Genomic DNA, 17,493 nt, shown 5'->3' on the forward strand with positions numbered 1-17,493 from the left:
ACTATATCAACTTTTGTTTTATTTGTGGGAAAGTGTTTCTGGTTTTCTAACATGGCATCACTTCATTTACGAAGAGGAAAAATATTCAAATTCAATTTTCATAAGATACATCATTATGTAATAACATGAGAGTTTTTTTTTATTATGAATATTCCATCTTCCATATGTTCTCTCCTCCTGTACAGTACATGCATGTCAACAACAACAAAAACAGAAATAATTACGAAGTTTTTTTTTTTTAATTGTTCATCATTATGGGAGGTGTATGACAGGAGTTTTCTCCTATTTACAAAGTTTAAATGAAACACAATCATCATCATCATGTTATATGTTAATAAATCTAGAGACCAATTGAAAGAGTTGCTCTAATCAATGTACAAAGTTATATTCTTAGTCATTTCGTCGACAGCCAAATAAGGAACATGTAATGTGATCACATGGTCCTAACACAATTTTCTCTATTGAGGAACCACCACTACTACGAGAGAGGACTGTGGAAAAATCACTTACAGGGAGACCTGTATTGAGAGTGACATCTGCTGATGTGAGATCTCTTTAACGAGGGGGAGTAACCACTCCAATGCAAGACCACCCCACATTGAGTGATGATTATCTATTGTATCATCTATTCTGTATCTGTGATTACAAATTGGATTCAAATAATAATTGATCAAAATATGGTACACAAGATAATTATTGGGTATAAAAAGCTAATAATAGGATCAAATTTAAATATATACAGGTACAATTGCAGAAAAAAAAAGAGAATTGAACAAGCAATCTGCATACAGTAAATGCACAGATGTAGACTAATTTGCATAAATGCACAGATGTAGACTAATCTGCATAAACTCACAGATGTAGTCCGAGGCTAGTATGGTGTATCTATGCATCAAGGACAAATGTTTTCAAAAAATGTTAAAATACTGTATTTCTTTGTTAACCACCTTTAGAAAACCAATGCAAGCATATAACTCTGGATATGCAAGCAAACTTCACACTAAAAACAAAAATTGGTCTAAATATCATGTCATCTATGAAAGAATAATAGGATTTATGGCTTCACTGGGTTTTTGTTAGATCAAATGTATAGACAATGTGTCTTTATATACACCAACTATAAAAGCAAGTAATTCAATTTAAAAGGAAGATCTTTTCAAATGAAAATACTGAAACATATTTTGTAGTTCATCTAAAATTCATTGTACAAAAATTCAATCTTGATCACATAATTGTTTAATGTGTTCAGATCAAACACTGATTCTACTTTAATTCTCACAACTACCCTAACACCCTCTGTTTTTATATTACTATCTGACTGACTGCATGAATCAGATTATGAACTAGACAATAACAGAGGGTGTAAGGTCAGAGAAGATAATAGCATGTTATTGAGGTTTTAAATAATACAGATTAAATCAACCATTTGAATAAAATTTTCCACCCTTCAACCCTCCCACCCTCACCCCCCTGCAAAATTATCTAAAACCATAAATAAGTTATGAATGTAAGAGCATTCATGGAAAAGCCTAAGTCTACATGTCCCTTCACAATTATTATTCCAACTGTTTGAAAAAGCATGACGTGTTCATTTAATCAATGACGATTGGCTCGCCTGCTGCTTTTACAGTACCATCAGGAGCAGATGGGGGAAGCTTGGCGACTCCCGTCATCGGCATCTTTGCCATCCCCGTAATGGAAGGTTTACTCGCAATGGCGCTGAGAGGGTTGGAAGCGGGTGGCAACAGCTTCATCGGTGCTGACGGTACTAGCGGTTTACCTCCGGTTTGCGAGTGAAGCTTTCCCTGGCTGGCGAGGCTTGGCATGCCTGTCGCAGCCACGATCTTGGGCGGCGTGTGCTTGGCGGCTATTTTCATCAGCTTGTACGGACGACGTGCTGCACGTTTCTGGGTAGCGTTCGACACCTGCTGTCTCAGACGTCTACAAAAACACAAATTAGTTTGTTATACTTAGCAAACCATATATGCACTGGAGTAAAGCTTATGAACTGGGAAATTTTTTTTTGCAAAATCAAGCAAAGAAAAGTTTCACAAAATTTCCTCGTGTAGACCAGTTTTGTCTGAAGAAAACAAGTGTACACTAGCAAACTTGGTAATGGTTTCTAGGCAGTCAGATATATATATAATCTGACTGGTATAAAGCTCTGTCTACACTATCAACTTTATGTGATGTGCCCATATATGAACACGATGACATCATATCACTACCATATTTGGGCACTTCAAACTTGTTTTATAATGTTAACAGCTTAATAAAGTTAAATACTTACTTGGTCGTTTCATTGGCATGAAAGAAAACATCATCCGGGGCATCAAGCCAGCTTAGCTTCTTTTTCTTTGCTTCTGATCCCATCTGTTTCAATAAAAAAAATAACTTTTATCACAACAAAATTCATACTATGCTCAAGGTTTTAATTGTTCTAGGTGTAGAGACACATATTCAGCACTCAGCCTAAATCTTATTTCAAGGCCTACCAATTACTTAATTTTAACACAGCATATATGCAAGAACAGTAGCTGTATTTCTTTCCCACCCACACCTAGACATCTCTAACTAGATCCCTGCATACTATTCTTCTTTCTATAGTTTGTTCACTATAGTGGGTTTTTATATGTTTGTTTCATTTTTTGGGCCTCATCATGTAGCATACAAATTTAAAATAACATACATAAAATGTTAAAAAGATGTAAAATAAAAGCAAATTATTATAAAATAATACTTACATCTGCTTTTCTTCCAGATTCTGAAAAAACAATAATACAAATCATGAATTATAAAACACAATTTTACTTTATGGTGTTTTTTCCTCCGAAAATTACACTAAAGTTACATTCACTGATGGAGAAATCGGCACTTAAAGTTGTATCTTGATACAAACCATTTAAACTGTATGGCAGGCATCCAACTTAATACCTCTACACACTGTTATCTCTATTATATATATATATATCAATATTAATAATAAATATTCAGCCTGCCTAATTATGTTATGAAACATAAATACTTTGTAAAAGGAGATAAAGAATGCACAGTGCGAATAACAAACTGCTATGGGAATACAACAATTGTTATGGTTGTAGAGTTAGGTATAGGGTGCAGGATGTAAGTATGCACTGCATATGTTAACTTTAATTTTGATTATAATAATTATATGTAATCGTTTGGTAAGCAGAGCTGCCACTTTTGAATTTATTTATACTACATTATGTAACCTCTTCAGTCAAAGTCTGGTCTCCCAGAGGGCCCAGTTATGATCAGTGGCTGTGTGTGAACTAGTACACCGGTAACCCTACTTGTTTTGAAAAGATGTACTAGGTTCTTTAAAGTACACATGAGCTAGATGTGTACACTAGACTTATGGTTTATAGTCTTTATCCGAGAAGACTTATTCTGCTACCAGAACCATGGAGCGAGCGAACTCCGAACCCTTGCCGATGTTATGGATACATAATACGGTTCCATTGTCTGAATATTGACAAATTGACAAAAGTAGGCACAGAATATTCCATTACACCATGTCCATATATGGGCACATCACATTTTTTTGTCACATCAATTTCGATAGTGTAGACAGAGCTTTACAATAAAGATTCATTCACTCACCCCTTCCCATTGAACCAGGTATGTACGGTCTTTTGGTTGGAGGACCTGAAAATAATCAGTTAAAACATGATCTTCCAATATTATCCAACTAAAAATATCAACAAATATTAATAACAAAATATTGACAAACATTGTAAATAAAAAAGAGAATATCAATCCAAGAATTTACAATAGAATAGGATATAAATTATCTGATTGACATACATATTATTATGAATAAGGAAAAACATTCATTCAAGTACAACCGAGAAAGCATGAAAAATGAAGATTAATAAATAAAACTCTGAATATGCCATTTTGCCGTTTTATTAAAGTTATTCACTTCCACGAAATTAACAAAAATAATGAATAAAAATAAAACCAATTTTACATTTTTTTTGCTGTTAAATACATTTTTTCGGGTAAACAATTTTTTTCCGATCCAGTGAATAACTGTTAGATTAAAATGGCATATTGAAAAAAAAAAAGTTGTGAACAATTTATATTAAAATAATAATGCAAAACAATATAATTCAATTTTATAAACATAACAGAATACAATAGTAGCATTGTCATAAAAAGAAACAATAACAAAATTTAAGATTATAAATAAAAATTATTAAAACATTTTTTAACATTCAAAAAGAAAAAAGGTAAAATTGGTGATCTCTCACAAACCACAGGAAATGGAAAATGGCAGATAGAAGAGAAAACAAGTTTTTTTTTTTCACAATAAACATGACACATAATGAATAGACAAACACACTTTGTTATAGTATCATTTATTTTACTAAAAAACGTAACAAATACATTTTGATGATATTAAAATAAATCTCATTTGTTTGACACATCAAATGGACAGGTCACCATACAACAATCAAGATTTAGGTTTACAAGTTGAGTCTATCATCGGCAACCCTTAATCGAACACGGCAACAGCGTTTTTGTTAAATAATAGAAAATTGTACACAGAAATGAACAATGCCATATTATTTACTGTGAGACTGAATCGATGTAGAGACAACAGCAACAGGACTGGCAATATACAAATACCTTTCATCTGTTAAATTGAATAACTTTTTTATAATACATACATCAAATAATATATGATATTGCAGTATGATGCTCTCTCCAACTTTTCATCTAAAGCTTTGTCTACACTATCAAACTTTATGTGACAAAAAAAATGTGATGTGCCCATATATGGACATGATGATGTCATATCACTACCATATTTAAGCATATCACTACCATATTTGGGCCCATAACACTTTTTTTGTCAAACTAGTTTGATAGTGTGTAGCCAGAGCTTTAGAATTAGAACTAATTCCTCCATGGGTTTAGGATGGTTGGATATAGGATAGGATATTTGGATATGGATTTTTTTAATGTAAATTCTGGTATAAAGGGTGGAGTCAGGATTTGTGACTGGAATCATGGTACATAAGTAAGCTGCCCTATAAGCACAAGATAAGGATGGTGAAGTAATCCGTTCACCAAATAAACATATAGTGAAATCAAATAAAAACAATTAAATAAAAAAATAATTTTATGATTGAGAATAATTGATGAATTGCTTAAAATTCAAAAAGCAAAAATGACCACGGAAAATTTATCAAAAAATGGTAAAGGAAAAAAGATGCGAAAAGCCGAGGAAATGTTACGCCGATAGCATTTTGTTCTTACCAGCCACGCCATTTTGCGAATCAGGGTACACTCGTTTAACAGGCGCCAACACGGTTCTGGGAAGACTCCTTGCTTCCGTGTATGTTGCATAATTCGTCTTGCGAGCTAAACGACAGGTTTCAGAAATAAATCATAACACATAAAACAATCAAATTAGTTTACGAGTGTGAAGAAATTATCATAAATTTCATTGTTATGTAAAATAATGAAAAAATATTAACTGAAATATAATTCATTTTAAATATTATAATCAAATCTTAAATATTATAAATTAGTAATTGAAATGATAGAAATAAAAAACTATCAAAAGTTTAACAAAAAGAAGAATGTATGTTACTTGAACTGAACGACTTAAATTGTTAAAGAACCCAAAACTTTTAGTAACTAAATGCAATGTTTTCCAATCAAATGGAGCTGTCAAATATCATTAAACATCATGCTAAATAGAGGGTGCTATCACAGTTTAGTCAGAAATGTTGTCTTTGTGTTTAAAGATATGAAATTGAATGACAACAAATTCTTATCTTACATGATATATTGCTGGCAAGTGGTGGAGGGAATGACATTCTTGGGGGTTCTCCTGAACCATACATATGTCTATTGTACCCAGTCTGCATTTGCTGGTTTTCCAGGTCAGAGGTCATAGCTAACATCTCCACCCCTATCTTTGACACCACCAACTCCAGCTTCGGTCGAACTCTGACCTTGTATGGCTTATATTTTTTAAGATCTTCTGCTGGAATGGACTGACCTGGGGAAAAAAGCATTTTAAAGTTGAATAAAACACCTGTAAAAAATGTAAAAAAATAAACTATAACACTGGAATTACGAGGTTTTACAGAAAAAAATAAAAACATAAAAGCTACTTACATTCGGCTTTAATACTAGAAATATTAATAGGGTTGAACGGGTTACGTGCAGCGTGACGTATATTGAGTATTTTTGGGCAGACCCGCCTTGATAATTTGGTTAGAGGCGTGGTTGTTAGTAGGAACGATTGTCGTGTTTTCACCCCAGAAGCACGTATTGCACTCGTACGTATGGTCAGCCCGTGCGCTGTTTGACAGTGACGGGCTAAGTGTGACTTCAGTTTGAATTCCTGTAAGAAAGATGTTAACAATTTAACAACAAATACTCAGTAATTAGAAGAGCAAAAGCTGTTATTTTTCCTGATTTCTGCATCTTTAATATTATAAAGTATTTTGAGAGAATAATAAAAAATATTTACAGAATAAAAAAAAACTATAATAGAGCATTTTTTGCAAATTGTTTAATACAGTTACCAAATACACCAATTGTGGTATATTACTCCTAATTGGGACACCTCTATTAAGGGGACACCTCTATTAAGGGGACACCCCTATTAAGGGGACACCCCTATTAAGGGGACACCTCTATTAAGGGGACACCTCTATTAAGATGTCCCCTTAATAGAGGTTCTATTGTACTAGAATAATGGTTGAAAACTAACAGTGTTACATCTTGAGTTATGTAATTTATTGGACAAAGTGTTAAGTATGTTTACCTTTTCACAACCAGCTATGGTGCAATGGAAAACTCGGTGCATTCCGCCGGCGATTCGTTCTATTCCATCTTGCCGAGGGCGCAACATCGACGGCCGTTCTCCATCTATTGATGAGGATATATTTGATGACACATCATCTGATGTACAATGACAGCCCAAAGAAACAGAGAGAAACACATCAAACGATGGACATGTACACACAAATGCCTACCTTGATCCAAACTTGATAGCATGCACTTCAGGTCTATCCAACTAGCCTAGCCTACTAACACCATACAATATTTATGCCTACTATGGCCTGACTATATAACAATAAACGTTTATATGCTATATACAGGCACGATATATATATTATATTCAAACAAGTGTCAAATATGGGCATATAATGACTATATATGGGCACCATAGATGACACGCGACTATATTTGGTATGGTACTCAGACAATCTTAATTGTAAATTAGATGGTCTCCAATATTTCTAACATTTGTTACAGTACTCACCACTATTTCTGAAGCTCCTGATTGATTATTGTTATTGATTATTATTGATGGTTATAGATTTTATTATATTGACCCTGGTGGAAACTAAACTAAATCTACATATAAATATTGATTATATTCCTCTAATATTTTAATTATTAAAATAGGTTCATATAAACCTAAATATTTTCTCTATTAATAAAGCAAAAACATTTTCAATTAGCTTTGTGTTTAAATTCTTTCTACAAATCAGTGCAGGCAAATGATAAAACATTAATGAAATATAATATGAAAGCTGAATGGAAAATGTTTTTGCATTAGCGTAAAAAAAGAAAAAATAAGAAATTACCGACCTAGATACATTGACAAAAAATAATCTCAAACCTGGCTCATGCAAATTAAGCAAGAAGCTGGCTACTGCTCCTAGCCCCTACCGTAGCTACTCGAGTATTGGCACACCCCCGTCGGCTCCCTTATGGGCCCCAAGACAAGGGGGTGCACTTCTACCCGAGCGAATTGCTTACCCGAGTTTAAGCGCACGCCCTGGCTTCTTCTTCAATACTTCGTAACCGGACCAGAAAAATCTGCGAAGCTGTAGCCGCAAAAAACAAAACACAATCTTTGCGAAGCATAAAAAAACTATCTGCCATTTTCCATTGTGACCATAAAAAAAGAGAAAACTGGGGAAAAATGTTTGTTTTTGTCACTTTTTTCAGTGACAAAAAATATGTTAATTCATTGGAGAATACTCGAGTAACTACGGTAACTGGATAAACAGACTCCAATCCCTTTTGTACTGAATATGACATTTAAGATGAACACAGTTAAAGCAGATATGTAGAGAAATATAATAAATTAAAAATAGTAGAAAATGAATAGTGCAAGTTAAGCTCTGTCTACACTATCAAACTGATGTCATCTACCATATTTGGGAATATCACTACCATATTTGGGTACATCAAATTTTTTTGTCAAACTAGTGTGATGATAGTGTAGACAGAGCTTTACACAAACAAGCAAGATAGAAGCCAATACATAACAAAATATTATAATTAGTATTGGGTTTGAATTTGAGTTCAGGACTGAGCTGACATGGCATTGATGTACCAGAACTCTGGAGTAGTCGCACACTCACTTAGTATTGGCATCTATCTCTTTTATATATCTAATGTGTTCATCTTGGTGTGATGACTTTGACATGACATATGAAGTTGAAAACAAAGGCAACAAATAGCATATTAAGCCTTGTCTACACTATCAAACATTATGCGGCAAAAAAATGTGATGTGCCTATATATGGACATGTCATATCACAACCATATTTGGGAATATCACTACCATATTTGGGCAAATATGGTAGTGATATGACATGTCCATATATAGTTTGATAGTGTAGATAGAGCTTTAAACAATAGTGTACAAAACACAACACACTAAAATCACAGTTTCATTAAATCACACATTTAGAAACCTTTTTTTATCTTATTGAAAAATTAGTAAAAAGTGAAAAAATATGCATTTTAAAAAAGGGCGTAAGAAAATTACAGTAGAACTCCTCATTTGGGAAACCTCTATTAAGGGGACACTTTTCTGTAAAAAAAAACCAATATAGATATAGAAATAGAGCAATATAACACTATTCAGGGGACACCCTTATAAAGGGGAACCTTCAGTAGCTCCAGAAGGTGTCTCCTTGATAGAGGTTCTACTGTAAAAATATGTATTTGAAAACATGATGAATCAATTGAAATGAGAAAGCAAAAGCTTCAATAAATGTAAAACAATAATTTCTGTTTAATCAAATATTGCATGCAGCTATCGATAAATATTAATATTAAAACTGGTTTTCCAATTTTTAAAATTCAACAATGAATTATAGCAGAACAATCCAACTTTAAAATAATTTCCAATCGAAAACTAATAGCCAATATAATTGTTACACTTTCTGTATTTATACATGCCGCATGCAGTTTTGGTTAATTTGTAACTTACCAAGTCGTGTAGGCATCTTTAGGCCTCCACATTTCTTCCAGTACGTCCAACAAGTGGCACAGAGACGGCACTGCATGTTGGCTGGTCCCCACGAATACCATTGGTAAGACGTTTGGGCTAGATGCGTAAATAAGAAATTTGTGTTTGAAAAAAAGATATACAGACTTTATATCGTAAGACAGAAATGTAACTACTTTATTTCTTCATTTAATTCTAAGTGCTGTGTCTCTGCATGTGACAATATTTGTCCAGTATTATAGACAAAATTTGTAATATAGCCTATCATATGTATCACATGTGGTTCCTGTATCATGGAAGGTTAAGGGTTACTGTAGGTTAGTGTCTATGATACACATGTCATATACTGGACAAATTTAGAGGTAGGCGAGAATTGGCTGATATTTTGGCACATCTCAAGACTAATTTGACCCCACCCTCTCCTCCCCGCCTATTGCAAATGGCAGGATATTCATAGACTTACTGTAACAGCTCTCACAAGCTCTTGCTCCGGGTGGAAGTTGGCCTTGCGCATCGTGAGGCGTGCCTGGTTTATTTAAGATCTGGTTCGGGTTTGGCTTGTTACTAAAAGAGAAATGCATGAATAAATGTAACAATAAGGAAAATAAATAAATGTATTGTTTTAAATGTTCAGAAACATTAGAGAGCCGATATATATTTATACTTACTAATTAGGTATATAGACTTGTTTCAATTTGCTCTCAGCCTCGGCTGCCTTCAGTCTCTTCTGCTGTACGTATCTGTCCGTGGTTTTCCACATGTAGTAATACTCTATAACACTCTTCAGGGACTTCCAGGGAAGCTGAAAACAAAATATATAATAGCAAATATTTTATTTGTTTTACACATTGTGGATGGAAGCATGGGTATTATGTGTCTAATGCTAAGTTCCAACTAGGACGTAAGCACAACTAAGTGGTTTGACCAATCGCAAGCGATGGATTATTCAAACTGCTGCTTGTCATTGATCAACTTGCTTGCCGGTGCTAGACCCGTGCCGGAACAAGTTAGAAAGACCCTTTAGAGGAGGAGCATGTTGTTGTTATTGAAAAAAACTTCTTTCCCACAAAGCGCATAGACTTAATCCTGAATCGACAGGCTAGATAAGCTAGGTTATAAAATTGTGACCAAATTAGAAATTAAGTAATACTTACAAAATCTTGTCTGATGTCATTAAAATCTTTGCCATACTTTTCTAGCGCTTCTTCAAACATGTTAGCCTCTGATGCTGACCATTCCTCCATTTGGTCCCGGCATAACACAGGGCCCGCCGATGGTACAAGTAAAGACACTGCCTTTGATATATCATAGTTGTTCTTATGTAAAGCATCCATTGCATGGAACTGGAGAGAAAAAAATGAGGAAAATTTATTTTTAAAAATCAAATAGTTTTATTAAAATTGAATCTCTCACACTCATTGTTATTGATTTTAAGGTTTATTCTATGTGCTGTTGATCTACTTAATTTGTTTTAAAATATTATATTTTAACATGAATAAAAGAAAAACAATTAACTGGAACTGGAGAGAAAAAATTGAGGAAACTATATCTTAAAATCAAATAATTAAAATTAAATCTCTCACCCTTATTTTTATTAATTTTATAAATTAAAAAAATGTTTTTGTTTAAAGATTTATTCCATGTGTCATTAATCTACTTAATTTGTTTTAAAATATTATATTTTAACATAAATAAAAGAAAAACATTTAAAATTGAATGCAAATTCAAAAATATCATTTTATTTTCATAGGAATCTGCACATTTAGTAAGTGGCACCTGCCGATTGAATGTAACTTACCAATGTGATATCCCTAGACGCTGCAGCAGCACTCATATGTAAGCTAGGCTGCCTTACAGAACTGCTACAATCAAGGGCCCTGGCAAACGTTCCTACTGACCTGCAAAAATACATTTACTCTGCATAAAAATGTTGGTGAAAATTAGTTGACCTGGGCTAGCAGTACATGCATCCTGCAATTTGCAGTACTTTAGTCAAGTCTCCCAAATCAAGAAAATCTGGTTTTTAGAATGTATTTCACAGATCGGTAAATTTGGCATCTTTGTGGTGGGGAGTGTTTCCGGTATTCTGAGATTTGTTTTTTAATTGACTTAAGCTCTGTCTGATGTGCCCATATATGGACAAGATGATATCATATCACTACCATATTTGAGCTTAACATTGTAATGTATTTATTTAAAAATTATATTAATAAGCAACCCAAAATATTTAACCTTACCTAGCCACTACCAGAAATTGGTCAATCTGTTTTTCTGTTAAACCGTTTTCATGATCCCAAACCCGCGACTCTAATTTACTCAGATCTCTGTCATCAGTTTCACCTAGAATAAAATAAACAATCGAATAATGTAAAATATTATAAAAAATAATAAATGACTAAAGCTCTGTCTACACTATCAAACTTTTATTTCAGCTTGCATGTTTTTACTATATAAACCTGAATAAATTTAAAAAAAAAATAAAATTAAGTGACAACAAAATGATGACATGATGTCATATCACTACCATATTTGGGCATATCACTACCATATTTGGGCACATCACACTTTTTTTTGTCGAACTAGTTTTATAGTGTAGACGGAGCTTAAGCAAAAATATGTTTATAATTATTAATATATTTTATTTTAATATTTATTTCCGTGAAAAAAAATCATTACAAAGTAGAATCATTGAATGTCTCAGTACCTTCTTTAAGTTTTGGTGTTATTTCTGCTTGGTACCGTGACCCGACCCGTATTTCCCCCTTGTCAGCCAGTAATGTTTTTTGTTGTGGGTCATACACTAATGAATAGAAGTAAGCATCCTACAAGAAACGGAAAAGAACATAAAAATAATTTGATTTACATAGATGAAAGAAAAGGATTTAGATGGATGGATTAATTTCTATTTACAGTAATGTGACAATGACAACTTCTTTTATTTTCTTTGAGCGATGAAAATTTCAATACGACAACAAATTAATTGATTTAAACAAAGAAAAAGGGAAAATTCAAGAAGCAAATGCTTATAAAAGAAAGAACCCCTTTTAAATATCAATTTCATTAAATATATGAAAATCAGCTCTTAAATAATAATTGCAAAGGTTTTTCAACAGAAACACAATTTCTATGTTAGATTCAGTGTTATTTCTAATTTATTAGTTATCCGCTTGGTAGAGCGGATAACTCCTTGTTACTGTATGGGATCAATATTTTTTTTCTGTATTATTCTTGGATCCTTCCTTCCTTTTTGTGAGTCGCGTTTCTCTAAAATGTGTAAACATAACATTTCATAACTTTGACAACATATGGGCATTTACGTGAAGTTGTGCACCTCCTATTTTTGAATGACGTCATAGTTGCGCAACGTGACTTACGCGCAATTTTATGAATTTCAATGATTGATTATAGATTAAAAACCAAAAGTCATTTAGTATTGACACTTTGACAAAATTTAAGTCATATCAGGGGCAAACTTTCTACGGATTAAAAATGGCATGTTTCACAAGAAGTTACGCGCGCACGCGCATTTAAAATTTCAAAATGCGCAAAATTAATTTCTAATCAACTTTTTATGCGTTTCTTGTCATTTTGAGCATGTCAAAAATTCCCACGGGCGCGCAATTTTTTACGCACGCGGTGCGCACGTAGCGTTAAAAACATATTTTTTTCTCTTGAATTATATTTTTCAAGTCTTTCCTAGTAATTTTGAAAACAATTTAGACCTTTTCCAGTTTAAATAACGCCATACGAACACGTTGAATTAGACAATTCGTGCGCGTTTTTTATGAAAAAGCTTAAAAAATCGTCAAAATTATGTCTTTTTTTAAACAGTCATAGTTTCTAAAGTAAACCGTGAACCGTTTATTTTTATTACAAAATCTAGAAGTTGATGAGTTGTAGATATCGGATCATGCATCGATAAGGCTAAAAAAACATTGTGACGTCATCGTATGGCCACACGAATGTAAAATATAGGATTTTTGTCTCTTTCGTTATTGCTCATCACATTCAATGGAGCGCATCACGCTTATCTGTATTCCTTTTTCGCCTAAATTTATATATTGTGTAGGTCAATCAACTTTCTTTAGCATGAGATAAAAATATTTTAATTTTTATGACGTCATCGTGCCTAAAAATTTTAATTACGTGGGTCATTAATTTCATCTTTACAGTAAATTTTAATCTGTAATAGCTCGTAAGAATAAAATGTGATAATCACGATTAAAACGTTTTCTGGAAGCTATTGGATTGTAGATACGAATTCATGTAAACATTTTGCCAATCGGATGTTGTGACGTCATCATATGGCCAGTTGAATAAAAAAAGTCGTATTTTCATATTTTGCGTAATAGTTCATCACATTTAAAAGGGTGCGCATCTATATTTTACGTATTCAAATTTCTTCTACACGTTAATATGTTGTTCCTGAGATAATTTCCTCCAGAAATTGCTATTTAAGTGTTTCATTTTGATACCGTCGCCATGTTAAAAATTGGAATAAATGGCGGGTCCCGTAATTTCACCTATTCTACACTGTATGTAATATGTATACAGATTATACTCTTTGCATGTATATACTATATGACACAAATTGACAGAATTCAGCACTAACAGCATATCATATTCTTCAGTTCTTGTCATAATGCCATAATCTTTATCTGTGTGCAATATTCCAACGTATGACGTGCACGTGGCGTTTGTCGTGGTGCGGATAACTAACTCGTCAAAGTGACGAGTTTCATGTCTAGTTAATCTAATAATAATTTATTTGGAAGTTACACTTTTCAAAAGAAGAAAAGCTTGTTTAATTTACATGAAATAAATTTAGATTATTATATTCATTCATATTTATTTGAATACATTGTCTCAGAAACACAATTTTTATGTCAGAATCGGTGTTTATTTTTTAATTATTATTTTTTTATCTGTATTAATGTAAATAATTGTTATAAAGAAAATAAAAGAATTGTCTTAATCAAATGGATGAGTGATAACTAATTTAATAACTTGGGTCGAACTTAATATTTTTTTTATTACTGCCCATGTTGCTAATACTTACATCTTTATTCAGGTATGACAATAATGATTCTGTTTCGTTCAGTAAGGTGACGGTACATTTGCCACGGATGTGCGTGGCTGGAAGAGTTTCCAATTGACGCGATAGGAACAGTTCACGATGCTTTAATTGGTGGCGGTCTTTCTCCGCTAATTCTTCCAATGCCTCCTCCATCTCTTCCTCAATCGCCACTAGAAAAAAGCAAGCAATATCAAAGCTTAATTTTGCATTTACCACAATAAAAAAAAATGCATATAATAACCACTATGGGTTCTATTAGGTACTTTGTACACTCTATTTAAAATAATAGATTGTCCTTTCTGTTTAACCACATAAAAACAATCTATATATCTAAGGATTACTTCAAATAAAGTGGTTTTGTTTTGCTTCTCTCAGAAAATGGTCTTTCTTTCTGAGTACAGTAATCTTCTGTGGTTTGTAATCAAAGCTCAAACATTAAATATTTTTTTCCAGCAGAATTAAATTAATAATAAAACTGTTATTAAAGAGCCATTTTGCATGTCGCGAAACTTTTATAAAAATATATCTCTAGTCAACCTCTATTACGTAGGGGACACTGCATGACAAAACCAACCACTATTACTAATTCACAGTAAGAAAATGGTAACAAGAATATTTTATAAAATTATAATATAAACTTATCTTAAAATTAACTTAAATTAACTTTATAAAGGAGACGCTTGGAATTAGAAAATGCAGAAAAATATACTATCAGTATTAAGAAGCACTGTTTTAGGCCCAAAATGTGTCCTCTTGATATGAGTATTACTACTACTGTGATATTTAAACGTGTACAATATTGATATACAGTTTTTATTTCAATAATATTTAACCAGGGTGGTCTGAAGAATAAAGAAATAAATAAAGAATGCTTTGATTTTTACTACTGATAACAGTATTCTACTTTTACATGATATTTCCTGCAGCATAGCTACAGCACAGTATCAACTCTACAAAGGAAATAGGATGGTCTTCTGGGAATATCTTATATTTTAGCATCAATAGTAAACACTCAATGTCATTTAGAATTGATAATATTTTTTAGTAGTAGTACTGTAGTATTCTAATCAATTTAAAATTGATTACATTCATATAAGTCTGAATCAATCAATATGTACAGATAAATACAATTGTATACAATGTCCTAAACATTAGATTTATATTCAATAATGACAATAAAAAAAAATAATTTATTAATTTTTAGATCTTTAATTTTGTTAATAACTGATATATTTGTTTTTATAGCCCTATGGACTATTACTTATACAATTACTAGTAAAAAACAAACTGTATAATTAATATTATTACTGTAACATAAAGAAAAGTTTAATTACAAATACGGAGTAAAATATGTATTTAAATTTTAACGAAATCTGACCCGAGTTAAAATATTGATGGGTCATATAAGTAAGCTTAAGTTTCTACAATCCGGTAAAGTACGCTCGTCCAACAGTGACCAATCAAAAAGGTTTTTCATCATAAAAATTGCAACAAAACACAACAAAAAAATAAACTTACTGGCATGTTTGTCGGCCAACTGAATGAGTGAACTCGGAATGTCCCTCCGACGATAAAAACAAACAACCTTCGCTTCTACATTTCCATTTGCAGTCTAAATTATCAGAAAATTGCAAAAAAATTAAACATAATTATAGTCAACACATTTTAAAGTAATTCATAATTTAGCCATACATTTAATCTTACACAGGCTACATATAGTCTTACACAGAACGGTGGATTAATTCAATTTTTCATTAACAATTAATTAAAAATAATTAAACAGAATTATTTTACCTTATTTAATTCTTCTATTCTTCGTATAAGATATGGTTGTGATGATGAAGTTTCAAAATATACATAATCTAAAAAATTGAAAACAAATATTTCAAAATGCCCTAAAATTCTAGGCCAATGTATAATGAAACCTAATCTGCCCTTCTGAGATTGATTAAAAGAACAAAGAAATTCTGTGTTTAACGTACTATAAAATAAAGGCAAGCATACTGATTTTTAACCATAGATAGTAAAATGATTTTACTGCCTAAAAATTCGATTTCCAAACATGTATTTGAAAAAGTATTACAGGCCTTAAAAATGTACTTTTTTTTTTAAATACACAAAATTAAACTCGAGCAAAACCGGTTGATTTGCTAGGCTGCCTTCTAGGCCAGAGAGAGTGTCATTCAAACCAACGCTATTTGTTTTCACAATTAGGGAAATTAGGGGGGTGAATTTATAAAATATTTCAATCATATAAGCTAGCCGGCCTGGAATGTAATAATAATTTTAACAGTTCATCATTAGTGATTATCAAATAGTATACCGTGGACTTCATTTTTACGTAAATATGCATTTTTTAAACATTTAAATGTTACTAAAACGTCCGGTAACACACAGCCAGGCCACCCAGCGGCGTTCTCATTTGTGAGCGTGCATCAGTTGAAACGATTTCATACCTGATGCAGGCGAGTATAGCGGGAAATTAAATACAATCATTTCGGCTTAGCGACCTTTCCCCTTTCTTAATATAATTCAAATAAATCCTACCTCCAACTCTATACATATTAGCAGCCATATTTATAAATAATTATTACAAGGCATTCACCGACAGAAGGAAATTTAGAAATTCTTTGGTGGTATATTTCGAGCACATCGGCCCGCGGACACACTCTTGGTTGGGTCACTCACTTTTTCATCCAGTTTTCCCAATCATGATCATTTCTTTCCTGCTGAGCGCGATGACGTCACGGTACCCGAACACTTCCCGTCGTGCGGGCGAGAGGGGATTACCAATTTTCGCTACCCTCCAAAATCTCCCCCTCTTCATATTCATCGCAAATCAAATCAAATATGTCTTTAACTATACATTTTATGAGTAGAACTCTTAAATACTAAATCTCTTATACGACACATAACCTAATCCATCTCACCCACCATGAACTCGGTAATTTCCGAACTAAACCCGAACATTAGTTGCTATGGGAAACGAGAAGAGTAAAAAAGATGAGATGAAGGCAATTTCACATGGTCACATGATCACATATTTATCGACCAATAGAATTGCGGGAAAATGAACTAAACTACCATGAACAATAATTATGAAAACATAATT

General features: G+C 32.6%; 2 protein-coding genes across 4 annotated transcripts in view; one reads left to right on the forward strand and one right to left on the reverse strand.

The window, feature by feature from the left end:
* The window catches only part of LOC144851949 (protein cornichon homolog 4-like), a 59,740-nt gene that overhangs the window by 5,865 nt on the left and 36,382 nt on the right, over nucleotides 1-17,493 (forward strand). The gene's annotated exons all lie outside the window — the stretch shown is intronic.
* Nucleotides 218-17,100, reverse strand: LOC144852793 (metastasis-associated protein MTA3-like). 3 transcript variants are annotated; one of them, XM_078710771.1, is made up of 19 exons: nucleotides 16,929-17,100; nucleotides 16,176-16,243; nucleotides 15,900-15,993; nucleotides 14,364-14,551; nucleotides 12,009-12,126; nucleotides 11,542-11,644; nucleotides 11,103-11,202; nucleotides 10,459-10,647; nucleotides 9,973-10,106; nucleotides 9,768-9,868; nucleotides 9,287-9,403; nucleotides 6,815-6,918; nucleotides 6,160-6,388; nucleotides 5,819-6,040; nucleotides 5,290-5,394; nucleotides 3,625-3,669; nucleotides 2,745-2,764; nucleotides 2,291-2,373; nucleotides 218-1,941 (listed from the first exon to the last, which is right to left on the reverse strand). In XM_078710771.1, exons 1-19 carry the CDS (start codon nucleotides 16,954-16,956, stop codon nucleotides 1,593-1,595), a joined length of 2,397 nt encoding a protein of 798 aa, XP_078566897.1. In that variant the 5' UTR covers nucleotides 16,957-17,100; the 3' UTR covers nucleotides 218-1,592. The 3 variants fall into 3 exon arrangements, with proteins under 3 accessions (XP_078566897.1, XP_078566896.1, XP_078566898.1); XM_078710770.1 differs by having other exon boundaries at nucleotides 6,815-6,951; XM_078710772.1 differs by lacking the exon at nucleotides 5,290-5,394 and having other exon boundaries at nucleotides 6,815-6,951.

The sequence above is a fragment of the Antedon bifida genome, chromosome 9 (genome assembly GCF_963402885.1).
Source record: "Antedon bifida chromosome 9, ecAntBifi1.1, whole genome shotgun sequence".
NCBI lineage: Eukaryota > Metazoa > Echinodermata > Crinoidea > Comatulida > Antedonidae > Antedon > Antedon bifida.